Source organism: Fusarium mangiferae, assembly GCF_900044065.1.
Source record: "Fusarium mangiferae strain MRC7560 genome assembly, contig: FMAN_scaffold011, whole genome shotgun sequence".
NCBI classification, from domain to species: Eukaryota; Fungi; Ascomycota; class Sordariomycetes; order Hypocreales; family Nectriaceae; genus Fusarium; species Fusarium mangiferae.
The window spans coordinates 543679-563778 of NW_024573931.1; the positions used below are offsets into that span (position 1 = coordinate 543679).

At 50.4% G+C, this 20100-nt stretch overlaps 9 protein-coding genes across 9 annotated transcripts; 5 read left to right on the top strand and 4 right to left on the bottom strand.

Moving 5' to 3' along the window:
• Window positions 1-10: 10 nt before the first annotated feature.
• FMAN_09991 (uncharacterized protein) lies at window positions 11-857 on the top strand (the record flags this gene model as incomplete). Its single annotated transcript, XM_041820615.1, has 3 exons — window positions 11-392; window positions 439-668; window positions 714-857. The coding sequence occupies 3 exons, from the start codon at window positions 11-13 to the stop codon at window positions 855-857; spliced, it is 756 nt and encodes a 251-aa protein (XP_041686477.1).
• Window positions 858-1005: 148 nt separating this feature from the next.
• On the bottom strand, window positions 1006-2067 carry FMAN_09992 (uncharacterized protein; the record flags this gene model as incomplete). The annotated part of the gene is made up of 1 exon (XM_041820616.1): window positions 1006-2067. The coding sequence occupies one exon, from the start codon at window positions 2065-2067 to the stop codon at window positions 1006-1008; it is 1062 nt and encodes a 353-aa protein (XP_041686478.1).
• Window positions 2068-3991: 1924 nt separating this feature from the next.
• On the top strand, window positions 3992-7512 carry FMAN_09993 (uncharacterized protein; the record flags this gene model as incomplete). The annotated part of the gene is made up of 6 exons (XM_041820617.1): window positions 3992-4106; window positions 4150-5250; window positions 5298-5903; window positions 5947-7320; window positions 7364-7438; window positions 7481-7512. 6 exons carry the CDS (start codon window positions 3992-3994, stop codon window positions 7510-7512), a joined length of 3303 nt encoding a protein of 1100 aa, XP_041686479.1.
• Window positions 7513-7647: 135 nt separating this feature from the next.
• FMAN_09994 (uncharacterized protein) lies at window positions 7648-8283 on the bottom strand (the record flags this gene model as incomplete). The annotated part of the gene is made up of 4 exons (XM_041820618.1): window positions 7648-8054; window positions 8101-8107; window positions 8166-8171; window positions 8233-8283. The coding sequence occupies 4 exons, from the start codon at window positions 8281-8283 to the stop codon at window positions 7648-7650; spliced, it is 471 nt and encodes a 156-aa protein (XP_041686480.1).
• A 304-nt stretch (window positions 8284-8587) lies between these two features.
• Window positions 8588-10141, top strand: FMAN_09995 (putative phosphatidylglycerophosphate synthase PEL1; the record flags this gene model as incomplete). The annotated part of the gene is made up of 3 exons (XM_041820619.1): window positions 8588-8740; window positions 8785-9131; window positions 9181-10141. The coding sequence occupies 3 exons, from the start codon at window positions 8588-8590 to the stop codon at window positions 10139-10141; spliced, it is 1461 nt and encodes a 486-aa protein (XP_041686481.1).
• A 143-nt stretch (window positions 10142-10284) lies between these two features.
• FMAN_09996 (uncharacterized protein) lies at window positions 10285-11332 on the bottom strand (the record flags this gene model as incomplete). Its single annotated transcript, XM_041820620.1, has 3 exons — window positions 10285-11063; window positions 11108-11225; window positions 11270-11332. The coding sequence occupies 3 exons, from the start codon at window positions 11330-11332 to the stop codon at window positions 10285-10287; spliced, it is 960 nt and encodes a 319-aa protein (XP_041686482.1).
• A 250-nt stretch (window positions 11333-11582) lies between these two features.
• Window positions 11583-12940, top strand: FMAN_09997 (uncharacterized protein; the record flags this gene model as incomplete). Its single annotated transcript, XM_041820621.1, has 2 exons — window positions 11583-12081; window positions 12126-12940. The coding sequence occupies 2 exons, from the start codon at window positions 11583-11585 to the stop codon at window positions 12938-12940; spliced, it is 1314 nt and encodes a 437-aa protein (XP_041686483.1).
• Window positions 12941-14170: 1230 nt separating this feature from the next.
• Window positions 14171-15179, bottom strand: FMAN_09998 (uncharacterized protein; the record flags this gene model as incomplete). The annotated part of the gene is made up of 2 exons (XM_041820622.1): window positions 14171-14253; window positions 14312-15179. The coding sequence occupies 2 exons, from the start codon at window positions 15177-15179 to the stop codon at window positions 14171-14173; spliced, it is 951 nt and encodes a 316-aa protein (XP_041686484.1).
• A 2930-nt stretch (window positions 15180-18109) lies between these two features.
• On the top strand, window positions 18110-19517 carry FMAN_09999 (uncharacterized protein; the record flags this gene model as incomplete). Its single annotated transcript, XM_041820624.1, has 3 exons — window positions 18110-18262; window positions 18334-18436; window positions 18658-19517. 3 exons carry the CDS (start codon window positions 18110-18112, stop codon window positions 19515-19517), a joined length of 1116 nt encoding a protein of 371 aa, XP_041686485.1.
• Between the last annotated feature and the right edge of the window lie 583 nt (window positions 19518-20100).

A 20100-nucleotide genomic window follows, 5' to 3' on the forward strand; every position in this document is an offset into this window, starting at 1 on the left:
ATTCATCACCATGGCCCTTCAACCCTGCCGCCCTGGCCTCTGGCGGAGCAGTCATGCCGCCCGAACCCTCATGCCTTGCGTGCGCACCTACGCTACCGACTCAACACCCGAATCATTCAAGACCAAGACCCCGTCTTCCTCTGGTGTCGTGCCACGATGGAGCCAGACGCCTGCTGCTATGAAGGCGCCTCTGCAACTCGACTGGGCAAAGAATCCCCAGAACAAGGTCTGGACTGTCAACAACGATCCCAAGAGGTTGGACGAGGTGTACGAGCGCCTGCTGGGTCCTGGAGGCAGCAAACTGCTGCCCGAGGAGCTCAAGTGGTTGGCTGTCACGCACAAGAGCTTTGATCAGGGGCGGAGAGGATTCAACGACCGATTGGCACTTCTAGGTGGGTGGGGCGAGGGATGAATGTTGGTCTATGCTGACTCTACCAGGACGGATGACTCTTGTCATGGAGACGACAAAGACAATTGTTGCCCAAGGTCCAATGGGAACACCGAATTTTGACGACGGATTTGATCGCCAGCCATTCGTGCATCCAAATTTGCAATCGGTAGACAATCTCTCTATCAAAGGACCCAAGGACGTCGTCGGCAAGGAGAGATTATCTGGCTTGGCAGCTGAAGTGGGATTGATCGATGTTGTGCGGTGGAAGCCCAGACAGGTACATACATCTCCTGTCCGCAGAAACCCGACTAACTTGCAGTAGGTGCAAAAGCTCCGAGCTTCAGGTGCCGATGTCGTGCTCAACGGTGCCATCATGGCTATCATTGGTGCCATCACATTACAGCATGGAGCAGTAGTGGCATCACAGGTCATCAGAGAGAGGATATTGTCAAGACTACAGGATTGAGCATGGTGAGTGGGTTAATCTGTATCATATGTGTACCATAGAAGGTCTGGACCTGTACGTGACAGTCTGGCAACTGTAAAGTGCTCGGGTCTATTGATCAGTCATGAAGCATGTCTATAAGAATTAGGGCTATAAAAGTAACAGGGTATCAATCATGCAACAAAGGCGTCTCCTCATCTACTGTTTGGTCACTCTCATTGTCTTGCTCATTATCGTGATGAATGAGCTTCTCTCGGTATATCCACCCAACACACGTTCCAGCGCCAGGCCCTACAACAATGGAAGTGACCATTGTTGTCAAAGGAACACGCCACCCAACCTCCACCAACATCCAGTACAGAACGGTCCAGAAGATGAACTGGGCGTTGACTTCAATAAAGACAATGATTGACCTTGTCATCTCCTTGCGGTCGTCGGGTTGAGTCAAGCTCCAGATGAAAGAAACATGCGCTAGAACCGAGCAGATCAAGGGCAGTATGTAAACAAACAGCAGAGACCACCGATTCGATGCGAGGTGGACGAGTGATGGGTCAACCCTCCTCAGTGCAGAGATAGTGTGACGAATAATCTGACGAATGATCTCGACATAGATCGGGAAGAAGAGCCAGATGCCGATCGTCTCGGGAGTTGTATAGAACAGCATCAGAAAAGACGGAAGAAAGTAACCAAGCGCCACACTGATAGGAATAGCCACGAGCTCATTATCAGGAAGATGACGGCTCGTGAATATCTGGTGGACGTCACCTCCGTCGTCTCTCTGTGCATTCAAAACACTTCTCGCGCGATGCAGAAACGCAGGGATAATAACAAGCTCCCAAACGACAGCACCACCCACAAGATCAAATACCAACCACGGACCAGTAGGATACGCGATGAGGACATTCGGCGCATTGCAGATACGCGCTGATTCAACGGTGCTCACTGTCAAGAGGCCACCGATAAAGGCTAGAACAACGCCCATGACCGCGCGGCTGCGCAGTGAATGAAGCGCGGCGCGGAAGAAGCTGATGAGATAACATAGAGGCGTTCCGAGACCTGGAATGTGACTGACACCAGGGAGACGAGCGCGAGAGTGACATTGGGACCAGAGAAGAGCAAAGTTGACGTCTGAGTGGAGGAAGAGAGCGACAATGGTTGCTGCGGCCAGGAGGATTGGTGGGATGATTAGAGAGCGATATGAGAAGTGGTGAATAGGCGCTTTCCGAGGCATGTTGGAGTTTGCTGAATTAAAGATGATGAGAAGAAGACTGCGATTAAAGTCTTATTGTGAGTTGGGTGATTATTATGGTCAGGTGGGAGAGGCTCTCGTGATTAAATTACAAGACCAGTTTTGGTGTTGAGATTCACACCATTACACCCGCGTTAGGCTTAATGGGGAAGCAACACTTGGTGATATGAGATGTGCCACTCACTCACTTATCATGAGAGCAAGTTTAAGTCGTTCATCTAAATACTATCGTCTAGTATTGATGAATGTGATGCCTTAAATGACTGATGATAAGCAAAGCATTCGTGAGAAATAAGCGACCTTTCTCGTTCAATTTATGTCGCGATTATGAGACTTGATCTACTTCTCGTCACTGTACCATTGAAACAGTAATCGAGGGACATACTCCCTTTGACGGATATAGGTATCGAATGCAGTTGTCGCTTGAAAGTGTGTCTGCTTAAACCCATCGGGAATCTAAGCGATCTTAATCGAGATGTGCCTCTTTGGCAATGTACATGAAGTGCTACCCTAGGTCTGAAGATCCCTGGATCTCTGCTTACTGCCAAACTTCACAGGACAGTGGTACATACGCTGTGTGAATGGAGTCTTATTAGCTACCTGAGAGTGGTACATAAGCAACATGGTTCTCGGTCAAGTCAGACAATTTACGTAGCTGCAGTTTGTACACCCAGTACTCAGGACCATCCAGTCACTTGAGCCACACAGTTAACGATAGATCGTTGTTCATGCTAGAAAGAATATGTGTACGTGAGTGAGATGCTTCTCGTTACTCAACGCCCTCATTAGCTAGTTGTGATACTCTCGCCTGTGTGGTGAATACAATTCTGGACGAGCTATGATGGTTTCAAGCTGCTAGTAGAATTGTATTATAAATGGCTACATCAGTGAGAAATGACCAGAAGGGGCTTGGAGGGAGCAATAATGCATCAAGACTGGATATGGGATTGTAAAATAAACTTAGCAAAAGATATCCTAAACTTAGGAAAGTTATCCTAAGCATAGACTAACGTACCTAAATCATTTCTATCTTTAGGATTAGGGTCCTGGGTTTTCTATCCTCCCCTAGAGAGTATGAGATGGGCTGGGTTTTGTCTGACAGTGTTTGGTGTTTCATCGGCCAAGTCGAGGATGCACTTGAGCGATGAGTTATCATGAGCGTGACTGAACTCAAGATCCTGACCGTCCGTACACAAAAGACGAGTTTCTTCAAGCTGGTGCAACTGACCGAGTCCTGTACACAAGTACACCAAATATGTTGAGATGATAACTCACATAGGTCAATGGGCCTGCTGCCGATGGATAAGCCGCTGAAACGTACCCCACGTCAAATACATCATACATCATGCTCAACCCATCTTGGACCGTTTCACGCCCGGATTTCAACGTCCGAGGAGGGGAAACCCTCTGCATTTGGAGCCAAGCGTCTCGGCAAGACTTGATCAGGCAGGTCCGTAGCCACAAACTCATCTGACTGGATGCACAACATGTCGCTACTCTTATTCTCCCGAAGCTCCCGCTGGTGAGGTAGTCTATGATTCGATGACACCCTGCATCGCTTGATGCTGCGGCCCCTCCCCCAGGTTTTAGCGGCGTCAGTGGACCGAGCCCCTCTTCCGGGGCGGCTAATAGAACCCCGGGAGAACAGGGTCTACCTAAGGTAAGCTGCGGGAGCTGGAGGAACGGGGGGTACCCGACAACCAAACACATGACACAGAGACAATAAACGCAGCGCAACCCCTCGATTGTTTTGTCTCTTGTTTTTATTCCCTCTCTTTTGGAAATCTCACGTTTGACTGCTTTGTCGCTTTTGGATACACAGGCCTCGACAGTTCGGCACCTGAGGTGACGGAGCTAAGCGATCCACTCGTTCCGGTCTCGCAATCGCTCTCATGATTCTTTAATCATGGCATCCCAAATGCTTCGCCCGCTGGCCTCGTCCGCGGTTCCAGCGTCAGCTTCCGAGCTGTGCGCCTCCTCCTTCTTTATACAGAAGCAATTGAAAGGGTATCGAGTTCAAGGTACGCTTTTTCGACTGGTGAAGCTCAAGCTAATAAGCTTCAGATGTCCTTTCTCGTCGCAAGCAATGGCACAGCACCTTGAGAGCTCCTCGACAGCATGCTCTTGTCGCAGACGTCCCCAAGCCTCTCGCATTGATCCACCATGCTTCTGCACCCCCTCGCAAATATTCCACCGTGGTTCTTCCCAAGACAACTCCCTATGATCATCTTGTTGTTGGTGTTCCAACCGAGATCTTTCCCGGGGAGCGCCGTGTAGCTCTCACGCCTGCTAATGTTGCACTCCTCAAGAAAAAAGGCTTCAAACAGGTTCTCGTTGAGCGTGGTGCTGGTACATCTGCTGATTTCCTCGATGCCGCCTATGAAAAAGCCGGCGCAACTCTTGTCAATGGTCCCAAGGAAGTCTGGTCCAACTCAGACATCGTTCTCAAGGTTCGCGGTCCCGGTCTCGGAGAGGTTGAATCCATGAAAGAAGGCCAAACCATCATTTCATTCCTCCAGCCCGCTCAGAACAAAGAACTCGTCGAAAAGATTGCCGCTAGAAAAGCTACCAGTTTCGCCATGGACATGATTCCCCGTATCTCCCGAGCTCAGGTCTTTGACGCCCTCAGCAGCATGGCCAACATTGCCGGTTACAAAGCTGTTCTCGAGGCGTCCAATGTCTTTGGTAGGTTCCTCACTGGTCAAGTCACTGCTGCTGGAAAGATTCCTCCCTGCAAGGTTTTGGTTATTGGTGCTGGCGTTGCTGGCTTGAGTGCTATTGCTACTGCCCGTCGTATGGGTGCCATTGTCCGTGGTTTCGATACTCGATCTGCTGCTCGCGAACAGGTTCAATCTCTTGGAGCCGAATTCATCGAAGTCGAACTTGAAGAGGATGGATCTGGAGCTGGTGGATACGCCAAGGAAATGAGCAAGGAATTTATCGAAGCTGAAATGAAGCTGTTCAAAGACCAAGCCAAGGAAGTCGACATCATCATCACCACTGCATTGATCCCTGGAAAGCCTGCCCCGAAACTGCTCAAGAACGATATCCTCGATGTTATGAAACCTGGAAGTGTCATTGTCGATCTGGCTGCTGAAGCTGGAGGTAATTGTGAAGCTACCAAGAAGGGTGAACTGGCCGTCTACAACGATGTCAAGATTATTGGTATGTCCATTTCCCTTGCTTGAAGTCTACTGACATTGACATTTTAGGATACACTGATCTTCCCTCTCGTCTGCCAACTCAGTCCTCGACCCTCTACTCCAACAACATCACCAAGTTTCTGCTCTCCATGACCCCTGAGCCCAGCGCTTTCGGAATTGATCTATCAGATGAAGTCGTCCGAGGTGCAATCGTCACCCAAGAAGGAGATATCCTGCCGCCCGCTCCTCGCGCAGCACCTCCTCCTCCACCTGTAAAGACTGAGGCAGCCGAAGTGGCCCCTGAACCTGTAGCTCTGACTCCCTGGCAAAAGAAGACCCGTGAAGTTGCTGGCGTAACCGCTGGTATGGGCAGTATCTTGGCTCTTGGAAAATGGACCAGCCCTCTTCTCATGTCGAACGCTTTCACCTTTGCTCTGGCTGGTCTTATTGGATATCGTGCTGTCTGGGGTGTTGCTCCCGCTCTCCACTCTCCTCTGATGAGTGTCACCAACGCTATTTCCGGTATGGTCGGCATTGGTGGTTTGTTCATCCTTGGAGGCGGATTCCTGCCCGAGACTATTCCTCAAGCTTTTGGCGCTCTCAGTGTTTTGCTGGCTTTTGTCAATGTTGGTGGTGGTTTTGTCATCACCAAGCGTATGCTGGATATGTTCAAGCGTGAGTTGTTTGATCTCCCACTCAACCCAGCTAACAGGAACAGGACCTACTGACCCCCCTGAGTACCCCTGGCTCTATGCAATTCCTGCTGTTGTTTGTGGTGGCGGTTTCGTAGCTGCTGCATCCACTGGTGCTGCTGGTCTCGTTCAAGCCGGTTATCTCGTCAGCTCTGTTCTTTGCATTGGCTCCGTCTCTAGTCTTGCTTCCCAAGCCACTGCGCGCATGGGTAATGCTCTCGGTATCCTCGGTGTCGGTACAGGTGTATTGGCTAGTCTGCTCGCTGCTGGCTTTACCCCTGAAGTCCTCACTCAGTTTGGTGGTCTTGCTGCACTTGGTACTGTCGCTGGTATGCTCATCGGAAAGCGAATCACTCCTACCGATCTTCCTCAAACTGTCGCCGCTCTTCACTCTGTGGTTGGTCTTGCTGCCGTCTTGACTAGTATCGGTAGTGTCATGGCTGATGTCATGGACCCTTCCACTCTCCATCTCGTCACAGCATACCTCGGTGTTGTTATCGGTGGCATCACGTTTACCGGATCCATAGTTGCGTTCCTCAAGCTCGCCGGCAGGATGACATCTAAGCCAAAGATCCTGCCTGGACGGCATATCATTAACTCAGGATTACTCGCAAGTAACGCAGCCACCATGGGTGCTTTCATTACAATGGCCCCAGGGAACCCCTTGGTTGCAGCTGGAGCGCTTGCTGGAAGCACTGTTTTGAGCTTCATCAAGGGATACACCACCACATCTGCCATTGGAGGTGCTGACATGCCCGTCGTCATCACTGTTTTGAACGCATACAGCGGTTTCGCCCTTGTTGCAGAGGGTTTCATGCTTGAGAATCCCCTTCTCACCACTGTTGGAGCCTTGATCGGTGTATCTGGTTCAATTCTGTCGTACATCATGTGCGTGGCCATGAACAGATCACTGACAAACGTGCTATTCGGAGGTCTGGGCACGCCAACTGCATTACAGGAGTTTAAACCTCAGGGAGAAGTCACCCAGACCTCAGTAGATGACCTTGCCGATGCACTTCTCAACTCTGAAAAGGTCATTCTCATTGTTGGCTACGGTATGGCCGTTGCCAAGGCTCAATACGCCATCTCAGACATTGTCAAGACTCTTCGATCCAAGGGTATCACTGTCCGTTTCGCCATTCACCCAGTCGCAGGTCGTATGCCTGGTCAGTGCAATGTTCTTCTCGCTGAAGCCAGCGTGCCATATGATATCGTCCTGGAAATGGATGAGATCAACGATGACTTTTCCGAGACTGACCTGGCTGTTGTCATTGGCGCCAACGATACCGTCAACCCTATTGCTCTGGAAAAGGGCAGCTCTATTGAGGGTATGCCCGTGCTGCATGCCTGGAAAGCCAAGCAGGTTGTCGTCATGAAGAGAGGCATGGCCAGTGGTTATGGTAAGTTGCCCGTCCCTTGTTCGAATGCAGCTAACAAGAGCAGCTGATGTTCCAAACCCCATGTTTTACATGCCCAACGCAAAGATGCTGTTTGGAGATGCTAGAGTGACATGTGAAGGTTAGTAGCCCGTCCAGTTTCCAAACTCTGCTGACCATTTAGCCATCAAATCTGCAATTGAAGCAAAGTCGTAGATCGTGAGATTTCTTATGTAGTTCGTATAAGAAGGATCTGAAGACCATAGAGTGCACATTTTCTAGATCTTATATCATTTTTAGCTGTAGAACTGGCAGCTTCTGAATTCAATGCTTGGGTTTCTCAATGAACCTCTACGCGAATTTATATACATTTGACCACTCCTCATGCCCGAGGCGCCGCCACAGGCTCCCATGCCGAGATCTTGGACTTGGAACTAAAACGGTCAGAATTTTGCCTCCTACGAAATGCGAAACATACGTGTTGTAAGTCTTGAAAGCGCCGCGGGTCTGGGTAAAGTTGGGGAGGGCGCGTGAGGGCTCAAAGGCTCGGACACCGGCTTGTAGTAGGGGGTCCTCGGTAGGAGGCTTATCGACGCTGTAGCTGATCCAGGCGTGCCATCCGGGCTCAATGTGAGCGGCGTCGTAGTCGTGCTTGGCGTACTCGACCCAGCGTGTTCGGAGGGGGAGTTCCTCGTTGTTCTCAAAGAACTTGTTGCCGGCGCGATCGGTGCCAATCAGACGACCAGCCTTGGTGTCACCTGCGGATGTCAGTGGATGATTCGGCGGATATTCGAGGAAGCGTACCGATGTACTATTCGTGAGAGCAGGCGTCATTAGCCAGAGTCGAGATCGTTCGGTCAGGTACCTACCAGCATCTGGACAAAGTAGTCCTAGTCAAGTTAGCATTGGCTCATTGGCGGGTGACAGCAGACTTGCCTTGATTCCAACCTTGCGCAGGTTGGACAATGTTCGTGAGATTGTCGACATGATGGCGGTTGAGCGACAATTGACCTCAGCAGGATGATTGTTGATAGCTTGTCGATGATGTGAGGTTTGAAGATTACCGCGGGTCAACCTCGGCAGATTGATTTCGTGACGATGGGTACGTACCTCGAAGCTCAACCAGAAATTCCACCGATTTACGGATACAAGCACTTTTAATAGCAGCTTTAATTGAGGTTAGCGATTCGGGATGCTTACTCGGAGCTGTGCGCGATGCACTACAAGGCTGCGTGCCGCAAGCTTCAAGCCTAGAGTTCCCAGCGCAAGAGTCCAGACCAGGCAGTATGCGATGCCAGCTGGAAACACTCAGGGTTCTGTGAATAACGCTGGAGCTTTGGCCCCTTTCGTCACTGAATTGGATCGATTGGCACCGAGTTTCGATGTTCGAGGGGAGCAGATCCAGATTATTCGTACTCCAGCCGAGTTTTACGAAACGCTCAAGGTGGGACTACCATTGGTACGAAAATGACAGGGCTGATTGTTTAGGATCGCATACGAAAAGCACAGCGACGGATCTTCTTGTCGACGCTGTACATTGGAAAGTCGGAAAAGGAACTCATTGAGACGCTGCAGGAGGCGTTGAGGAAGAATCCGGACGTCAAATTAAGTATTCTTACAGATGCGTTGCGAGGGACAAGAGAGGCGCCTAATCCATCGAGTGCATCGTTACTTGCGCCCCTGGTCGAGGAGTTTGGGGCAGACCGTGTGGAAATTCGAATGTATCACACGCCAAATCTCACTGGATTGAGGAAACAATATATTCCCAAGAGGATAAATGAGGGCTGGGGACTTCAGCACATGAAGCTTTATGGTGTTGATGATGAGATCATCATGTCTGGGTATGTCGAAAGACTCGGGGTTGAAGATATACTGACTTTTCAGGGCAAATCTGTCGACTGATTACTTTACCAACCGTCAAGATCGATATCATCTTTTTGCTTCAAAGGCGGTGACTGATCATTTCTGGAAGATCCATTCAGGGGTTACATCCTTTAGCTTCTTGGTTCGACCCTCAACAGAACCAGCGGGTTTCACACTCTCATGGCCAGAGAAGAACTCTGCTCCTTCGCCATTAGAGGAGCCCCAGTCTTTCATCAAGAGCACTACATCAACACTCCAGACTCTGTTACATCCGACAACCAAGCCTGAGAACGACATTACTGATACTCGAGTTTACATGCTTGGGCAAATGTCCCAGGTCATGAAACCCGACACTTCAACTGAGCTCCCCGTCATTACACACATCCTCAAGACTCTCGCTCTGCCCGAATATCGCGAGTCTTCATGGACCTTTACAGCAGGCTACTTCAACCCCGCTCCCTCTCTGACAAAACTCCTCCTCAACACCGCATCTACCTCAAATACCGTTATCACAGCTTCTCCTGAGGCAAACGGTTTCTACAAGTCGAAAGGTGTCTCGGGTCTCCTCCCTGATGCCTACACTCTCCTTGCCCGCCGTTTCGTCCATCGCGTCCATCACCAAGGCCGTGATAACGACATCACATTGAAGGAATGGCGTTATGGTGTTGTTGGTCAACCTGGTGGATGGACATATCACGCCAAGGGTCTCTGGGTGACAATGCCCGGTGACAAGAACCCCGCTATGAGTATTATTGGAAGTTCCAACTATACCAAGCGAAGCTACTCTCATGATCTCGAAGCGGGTGCTTTGATCGTAACCCGCGATAAAGGACTGAAGGGAAGACTTGGAGAGGAACAGCTATGGCTGCAGGAACATGCTACCAAGGCAACGCGAGATGACTTTGCCCGCACTGAACGAAGAGTTGGGCTCAAAGTCAGGGTTGCCATGTGGATTGTTTCGCTTGTCGGCGGAGCATTGTAGACTCCCATGTATAATATTGTGCTCATAGATGACAATCTAACGATACCCGCAACGATGATAACTTGACGAGATTAGCCTTCACAGGAATGTCCACTGATGAATGCATGCGATTGTATACAGAATAATACAGGTAGTTTACACGCTCATGCCCTAATCACTGGTGTCCCTAACTTGGGCCCCTTGACCAGGCCTTGCACAACAACTCTGCTCACCAAATCGCTCTGGTGCTTCCTGATCATCTCCTTGAGCACGCTCCGTTCCAGGACCACCTTGCCTGTCTCCAAAAGGTCCTTGACATCAACATCTTGCAGGTCTAGTGCTCTGCCCTCCCAAGGAAGCTGCTCCATGGCGCCGAATAGAGCTTCACGTCGGTTTCCAGTAACAAAAAGAGTTCGACCGCTAGCACGGCCCAGGCCAAGGTTACCCAGCACTCCCGTCATGTAACGCTTGAGATACGCCTCCTTCAACCCGTCCTTGAGGTACTTTCCAGCAACGAGCTCGTAATCAGTCGGCAGCGCAAGATCCATGCCGTCCTCACACACAATCAGATCGCCTTTTCGGTACCGGTAGCTCAGAGCTGTGCGCCATGCCTTGTCGTACACCTTTCGGGTAAGGCTGGTGCCAAAGTCGCGGGGATGAGGACCGAATGTCTTTCCACCGCCACGATTCACGGGGCTCTGCTTGGTTCCCATACGAGCTCGACCAGTTCCCTTTTGCGGACGCATCTTTCGATGGGAGCCGTGGACATCGTAACGGGTTTTGGAGGAGGCGGTTCCTTGACGGGTGTTGTCACCTTCGTAGACGACGGCGAGATGGAGGAGATCTCGGCGGAGAGGGAGGTAGAGGTGGTTGACGTCCCATCGTTCGAGAGAAGTCGGTTCCAGCGAGGGAAAGGCGTGGACTGTAACGGGAACAGTTGTGACTGCGGTGGTCAGTAAGGTCATTGACGGCTGACGGGAGTCGTACTGGGCTTCCAAGATTCGAGAATGCCTTGTGTGGTGTTTGGAGATTTAGCCTCTGCAGTATTCTTTGGAGAGACTTCTGTGGCCATTGACCTTGTAAAGGCCTTGTTGAGTGTCGCCGGCTTCATCTGTTAGCATTGAAGCGATTTGCAGTCTCTTCACATACCTTGGCAGACACCCGCAGAGCACCCATGGCCTCAGCCAGGCACCCAATTCCCTTGCCAGCCATGATATCAAATCCCTAGCCGCCGTCGATAGGGAGATTTGCTGTGATTGGGGACAGTAGTTCGCTTGGTGTTGAGGCTTCAAAACTGTGATGCGATACTGCAAAAAAGTGGATCGGCAACATCCTCCGCTCCCCGAGTTTTTAGTGGGGCCAACCTGCAAACCATCCCCAGAGCATTTTTCAATATCTCGAGATATCACCAGCGTCACTTTCAACGTCCCACACATACGGCCTCTACGCTCCGCTGCCCATCATGTCGCGCTGCCAGGCCGTTATGCGGCCAATCGCTCGGCAGCTGCGGCCCAGCGTCGCCCGACCGTTCACCTCTGCCGCAATTCGACGATCAGCCGAGACACAGACTGCCACGCCCAGCGCAGCAGACCTCGATCCCAATACGGTGCTCCCCGAGTTTGAGCAGCAGCTCATGAAGGCTGGAAAGATGCCAATTGGATCACGACGACGAAGAATGGCTATCCGGAGCACGGGCGACCTGCCGTTTGAGCATCTCCCGTACCAAGCTTTTCAAGAGGCTCGCAAGATTCTGGCGGTGGATCGTGAACAGAAGCTGGCGGAGATAACCAAAGAGCTAGAGAAGATCTCTCGGTTAGAAGCTACGAGTCCGGACGATATCAAGGGGGGCCAGAAGATGAAGGATGTTAAGATCAAGAGTCTGCACAAATATGTCGAGAGGCTCAAGATCCTTGCAGATGCCAATGACCCTGTTGTCAAGAAGCGTTTTGAAGATGGAACAGGTAGGCACCCCAATTGACCGTCTGGATCTGACTAACGCGCCCAGGCGATATGAACAAGCCTATCTACCGTCACTACGCCGAGGCCAAGTGGCGCTCCTACGACCACCGTCTCATCACCCAACGTATCAAGCAGTTCAACATCGTCCCCGACGTTCTCCCCAAGCTCGAACCCACAGCCGATGTTCAGCTATACTTCCGCAAGCTCAAGATTCCTCCCGGCCAGATCGTCGACAGTGTCGTCAGCGAGAACGCACCCCGTCTTCGAGTTCAAGTGTTTGACAAGGGCGAGCGACTCGTCTCTGTAGTCGTCCTCGACTCTGATGTTCCCAACCCTGACTCCGATACCTTCAACAAGCGCTGCCACTTCCTCGCCGCCAACATCCCCATCAGCCCTACAGACACATCGCTACCTCTGAGCAGGATAAAGGGCGAGGATCAGCTTGCTCTACCGTGGCTCCCCGCATTCTCCCAAAAAGGCGCTCCGTACCACCGTCTCGGTATCTATCTCCTAGAGCAGCAACCCGGCAAGAAGATCGACGTTGCCAAGCTCAAGGAACTATACAGCCAGCGCGATGGATTCTCGCTCAAGTCCTTCCGCGACAAGTTCAGCACAACGCCCTTTGGGTTCAACATGTTCCGTAGCGTCTGGGACGAAAACACCGCGGCTGTCATGGCGCGACACAACATCCCCGGCTCTGATATCGAGTTCAGACCTACGCGCGTGTACAGCCTCAAGCCTCCCGTCAAGCCCCGTGGATGGGAAGCCAAGCGACAAGGACCCAAGTACCGTCACCTTTGGAAGTACACCAAGAACATCAGAGGTATCTCGAACTCGAGGGGATGGATCAAGAGGAGGTAGAGAGAGGGATGAGCGTGTATCATACTGTACATTTAGAAAATGGAAGAGTATCAAGAGAAATAAATTACGTGCAACTCAATTTTGTTCAGTTACCAGTGTCGTATCAATGTCGTGAACATTATCGTTATTCCCGATTGACTTCAGCCGCATTATTTCCTACAGTAGCCGGTGTCTTGTTTCAACGTATCACCACCAATCATAAGCCTCAGCTATAGTCAGACGTTTGTCCGGTGGCAACACTCGCCACGATCTCGACAACAGTCACATATGCTCTAATTGGTATGAAATGCGGAGTCGGGATGATCATCTTCTACATGTGTTCAAGTTCAGGGTCATCAAGGGGCTCGTTCTGTGGCAAAGCTTGATATTGCCACCAAACTTTACCTTTGATAACCCCAAACCCCAAACCCCAACTTGTGCTCTACATGATCTCGTGTCCTTGATGAGTCCAGATCTTTCCATGTCGGCAAAAGTTCCTGGCATTTACGATGGCCAGTCATCATTTCGATCGCAAGTCTCCTCGTCACAAGCTGTTCCCTGCGGACCATTTGCTCAGAACGGGTTTGTCATCAACGGCTATCGTTTCCTTCTTCAGGTTTGAATATTTTCTTTTGTGCTACCCTCCCTGTCTCCCTCGTCATGGTATTCATTATATCCCACCCTGAAAGCACTCAGGGCGTCCTGTCATAGTGACAGGAAGCCTCTCCTCTATTCCTTCCCATAGGCTACCAAATTACCGGCCAAGGGCCAAGAATCAAACCGGTTGCCACGAGAACTTCATGCTCGTCGGCCCAGATAGTAATCGTACATCCCATCTGCACAAATCACACCATGATCGTGAAAGCATCAAGTCATAAATATTTCCTTGCCTGTACCCCTTTTGCCAAACTCCTTTCAGTATATACGCCATATCACCTTTCCTGTTATGGGAATGGCCGATCGTGGTACTGTTGCCGCACCATAGCCAGGTTTTGTAAGGGTATCTTCCCACTGAAGCATCTCGCTCGGTATTTTTCTTTTCGTGTTCGTGTTTGTCGCAGCTCGGAGGACTTTCATCTAGCTTTGACCCAAGATTCGGCATGTTGGTATCATCCGTTGTCGAGTCGAAGAAATTTCAAAGTCGCAATAGCAAGGCTGTTGTGTTCATGTGGAGTTGGGGTCAAGATAGCTTGACCTCTAAACTCAAACCACCATCTCTGTTGGTGCAGCGTCCGCCCCATCGATTTACACTCAGATTCTCGCACCAACAAGGTTATCCGGTTCGTGGTCGTAGATTATTTCTGATTCTATCGATCGTGTTACAGAGGTGGCGACTAGATGATGGTCAGTCATCAACTCATGAGTCGTATGCTTGAACAAGGTTCGACATACCGCTTGAGCTACGACGATGCGTATTGTAAAATTCTCCACGTACATTTTGTGGCGGTACTGGAGGAGGTTGTCTGCTCTGCGCTGCAATACGCTGAACATATTTCTTTGCCTCGTTATCAAGCCATTGATTGATGTTGGCATCATTGCAAGAAGCATGGTCCATGAGTTGATTCTTGATGGTGGTCAACTCACCCATGAGGTCAGTGTACTGACTGTGTAGGGCATTGTGCTCAATCTCCAAATCTTTTGTGGTTTCCTCCAATTCTCTTATCCACACCTTCTTCTTTTGACGACATTTGGACGCCGCGATCCTGTTACGTCTGAGGAACTTGCTGCGTTTTTGCGTCTCATCCAATCCATCATCCTCGTCCTCATCTTCCTCATCCAGTGATGGCTCCTTTGGTGCTCGTTTCTGGCGCGTCTTGGCGACAGGTTCCACTGATGACTGTTTGCGTTGTGTCTTGGTAGCTCTGCTGCTGCGCCGGGGTTTGGTGTCGGTTTTGTTTGAATCTACCGAAGGGATAGACGATTTGCTCGATTGCCGTGTTGGGCCGCCAGACGTGGGCTCACTGGATAGAGTTTCTGGGGTTGATTGCATTTCGTTGGGTACTTTTGGACTGTTGTTCAAAGCTGATGGTGCCATTGCTGGCACGGAGGGAGGGAAGAAGTTGGCCTGATTGTTCATCGGGTTCCACATGTTGGAGCCCATGAGAAGCTGGTTGTTGATGGGATTGCTAACGATCGGGGACGCCTGAGCTCCCGTTGTGCAGTCGAGCAATGGGTCAATATTGACATCATCGCTTGTCAGGGGAAAGTTGTTTTGGAAGCTCTGGGCTTGGTCGCTAAAGTCCTGGCTTGGTCCGTCCATCTTGATCCTGCAAGACCGTTGAGACTGTGCTGAAGCGTGGGACCTGGGGTTACAGCGACACGACTAGGCTGGTGTGGCTGAGCTGATTGTTACTGGCTGTCAGAGAAAGCGCCAAACTGGTGAGCCGCTCGAGACAACGTCGAGGTCAGGAAGCTCGCTCGATGGGAATTGAGCGTGCAGCTCTGGAGATCGGGAGATCTGGAGCGGGCACAGGGAGGGGGTGCTTGGCCGGATTGGTTGAGATGGGGGTGTAGATGTTCCAGAACATCAAAGACCAACGGCGGCCAGAAAAGGAAACGGATCAAGGGAAGATGAAGAAGAACTTGTATCAGGAACACAATGTCGAAGGGAATGGGTAATAAAGAAATGGCCGTGTTGGAGTAGAGGTGTAGCTCTGCTGTTGGCAGGGCGGATGGGAAAATCAGGCAGGCGCTCAACGGAGAAACCAATCCGGTGGTGCAGTGTAGTGCAGCACAGCTCAGTGCCTGAGTACTCCAGTACCTTACAGCCGAGCTGACCTCACCGAAAGAATGGCAGTTTACCACCGATCGATAATAGAATAAGTCGATTTTGAGGCCCAATTCCCAAGTTGAAGCTCAATGGCACGGCCGGGTACAACGTTTTGGTAAGTAGCAGGGGAGGGAGGGAGATGTTCCAACTAAATCTGGACGCTGGGGCGAATTGCCTCGTCTGTTCCTGTTCTCTGCGTCCGGGGTCGTTGATCCAATAGTGTGTTTCGGCTTCGCCTATGCAGCTATAAGATCTAGACGCTGGGGCGAATTGACCTTTTGGGTAAAGTCAGGGAGGAAGGCAAACATCTGTCAGAAACAAAGTCGAGATGCCGAGGTTGACAAGCTTGCCAGAAAATTCGATGATTGTAAGATGGGAAAGTCAGAAGATGTAGCTGTAACAGAAGTCCAGCAGTCGCACCAAAGCTAGGTAGATGAAGGGATTCGGATATTATATTATGCCAACAACGGATGCGACCACTATCAACAATTTCTTGCGTCACTTATTCCCCGGGGTAGTGTGTATCAGTGGACCTGGTTGCGGTTTATGGTAATGTAGCTGGTTCTGTACGTGTATCCAACAACTAGGGTTGGGAGTATATATAAAAGATTGGTGGGTGAAGATAGGAAACGAGGTGTGCAATGTTGACAACTTTATGTCCGGACCAAGTCCGTTGGTTTCAATTCGCAATACAAAGCAGCCAGTGTGAGCCGGGGTATAGTTTCTTGCTGGACAATGTACCGAAGCTGCGAGATACCAGAGCTGTTGAGGTTATAAGTGATCCTAAATGTCTTGCTGACCCACAATCTTCTGCTTTGCACGAATCATAACCATAGGGGAGCAGTATCAGCTGTGGTGAGGTGAGGAAAAAGTCCCTTCAGTCAAAGACAACGTCATCCCGTTCGGAACCTTGAGCCAAAGATGGTAGGATATGCCTAGCATAAGCGGTAGAGGTGCTTGGACTCTAAATCCACCAGTACTCCAATCACAAACTGCGAAGCAAATGGTACTTCGATATTCAAGTGGCCCCTTGGCGGAGATACTATCTTCAGTTCGGGGATGTGTGGGTGTGGCCAATCATGGTGTAACGGACCTGGAGTCCGTGATTTTCAACCACCAATCAATGTTGATGAACCTTGTCCGTCAAGGCCGCACCCGGCGAGACAGTGCAAGACGGACTGTACACACCGACCTCAGTAGCGAAGCGAAGCGAGCGAGACTATTGCAGCATCCACCTATCATGTCAACCAGCAACTCAAGCTTTGATATCATGGTCATTATCAAGTCAAGAGCTTGATCCTTTGACAGCTCGAGAACCCGTTGGGCTAATATCTGAAGATCATGACGAACCTCATTCATGTCTTTTGGTTATGACTTGATTCCTGCAATGATTCCTGCAATAAAGTATCACTCCCGATGCACACAGGGTCCTTCCAGTGATGGTTAGTCAAGCCGGCAATCCTTCGCATACAAGACTCATGGTTGTGACAAGAGATATCTTGAACTGATCGACAAACGTGATCAGGATTTTGGCACCCACACAGAGTAAGGATCGACCTCGGATGCGTGGCCTTTGCTGCAAGCTGATAAATTTTAACGCACGGGGAATGCCGTATAACTCAATGCCTGCAGGGGTCATGAACTCCTGGATATGTGATGGAGTTCTTTGTCTTGGTCTCCGACTTTATCAGCCTTCGCATCACAGCGTGTCTGCCGTGGCATTGAGCCGAACACCAAGACACAGTTTGGTAGGGCTAATAAACTGTGCGTCTTTCACTGCCTTTACTTTCCAATTCCCCCTCTCTGGTCAACGGCGACTCAGCGCATCATTCCGGAGCTTTTACTCCGCCTTGGGCTGGGCTTCGACAAATGCGAGGAGCGGGGTTGACTTGGGCGAATAAGGTTATGCGCTGCCAGGCCTGTCAAGGGTAATGTGTTCCGTACCGTAGGGGCTTTCTTGGCTTGACTAGCGGGTTTATCGTGGGAATGAGACTTGTTGAACCCGGTTGAGCGGAGGAACCGGGCAAAGGTCCGAATAGGCGACCACAGCCGTGGGGCTCTCGATATTTATTTTGAAGACGAAGGGTTTGACTCTGCAATTTTCAAGGATAAACAGCATTGTGAGATGAGCGCGTTTCACTGACAGATTCAAATGATGGGAGATGAAGGCATTCATAAGCATGTTTGTCAAGATGGGTAATAGTCACGTGATATTTACCTCACGTGACTGCGCGTCAGCTCAACGCGCTTCCCCTCCGCATTTATCGCCAACAGCTTCACATGCGTTTCATCGTCTAACCTCCCACCAACATCGCATGCTTACCTGTCAATTAAGCATCTGAGACACAACCCCTGTCTGCTCGCTTATCTTTCTCATCTCCTTATCTCTCTAGCTTGATCGCAAACGAAAACCAAACACCATGGCTGAGCAACTTTCAACCCCGCGCATCACTGCTGCCTATCTTGACAATTTCGTTGGCAAAGTTGTCATGCTCGTGGGAAAGGTCACGCAGCTACGAGGTGAACAGGCCACTCTTGACTCAGAGGGTACTGTCACCGTCTTGTTGAACAGGGTGAGTTGACATCAAATCTGGTGTCAGTCTCACGACATCAGATGCACTGCAACACTGAGCTGACATTTCAGGATGCACACCTCACAAATGGTAACGCTGTGCAAGTCATTGGAAAAGTCAATCCGGACCTGTCGATCAAGGTTTTGACATCCCGGGATTTGGGGACTGGTGTGGGTAAGTCAACACTCGTCTTCCTGTCGTCATTATGGCGTACCGACGTTACAACATGCAAATTTGGTCCCCATTGTGCTCGGCAGTTGAAGAGCATGATTCAGTTCACTATGCCGTTTGCGGATGACAGTTAACATGTGTAGATTTCGGGTTATACAGCTCGGTTGTGCAGGCGACACACAAGCATCCGTCCATCTTTGCAGGCAATTGACGGGGTCAACCAGATCATGGCCCTTACCAGTCCTCGCAGGCATACACCCCACGTGTGGCCATGGTCTGGACCTCGCCTACCAAGGCTGGCGCTGTCACTTCTCCCCCTCGACAACGACAAGCTTCTTCCGCCGGCCAAGATGGAAAATCAATCACAACCCCTGATTCAGCCTCGACTGGAACTATCAGATCTTCGAGACCCTTACACAGTGCTGCACAGAGACTGCAGCGTCACACGCATTCGATACATGGCCAGACGAGACCTACCACCGCAATGTCTTTCACAACATCCAGTTCCGATATGATTCTTGGCCGTGACATTCAGTCAAGATCCTCTACTCCGCTCTACCCATCTGGGCCTTCTCACATCTCACAGACTCCAAATCCTTCTCTAGGTTCACTCCTACCATCGCCACCAGAAGACACAGTCTCTCGTACTTATTCCGTAGAAATGTCTCGACGTTCTTCCGTCAGTACGCAACCCAACCAACGATATTCTAACTCGCAGACCTATGATCAAGAGAGCACCCAAGAATCCTACATACCATCAGCTCAGCCTTATACACCCCTCGCTTATTCTCCGCCGTCAATGTCTTCCGCGAGTCTGCTCCCGTCTCCGCCGATGACACAAGAAGATCAATACCTCTCACACGGACCTCTCATGTCCCCCGCATTTTCAACGTCCTCTCGCCGCTACTCGGGGGCAGACAGCCGTCCTGGTGGCGTAACCAACAGGAACTCTAAACCAGAGGACCCTGAAGAATCTGCCCTATTCGATTCCGTTCTAGAGGGAATTGGGCGTATTCATGTGTCAATGAACCGAGATGACGCTGGCAGATGGCGAATCAAGCGAGCATCTGACGAGAGACCATAGCATGGTTTCCTCATTCATCCGCAGCCATATACTCGTAAAAGTATAGAAGCATTCGTTCGCATCATCATCCGTCAGATACAATATCCCAGTGCCAGGGACAGTGCCAGGGACAAGTCACAAATTTGGAGCTAAAGGCGGGATCGACATGCCCAATCAGCTGTCCATTGATCTCGGCACATGATAATCGAAATCCCGTATTTAGCACAGTGTCTGTAAAAAATGCATACAAGAGAGATCGAGATTTCAAAATCCCATTTACCTGATCTGCAGTGGCACAGACTTTAGCTCCCTCAAGTGATCGATTTATCGGGCCAAAAACTCCTGAGAAACAGGTTTTCGTCATCGCAGGTGTACCTCATGCAGCATGACATTCACAATCGAAATTTTTTCAGTGCAGTTGTTTGGACAAGTCCGTGATATTCTGATACGCAGACACCCTTACCACAAAATCTAACTGATACATTCAAAAGGTACAGAAGTTTGCCACCAGGGTCCTTTCAGATTGAGACCCTTGCACAGCCTGTCATGTGGGACGGGCCACCATGTTCCTGGACGCACGTCTATTTGCCACACCGTCAATCTT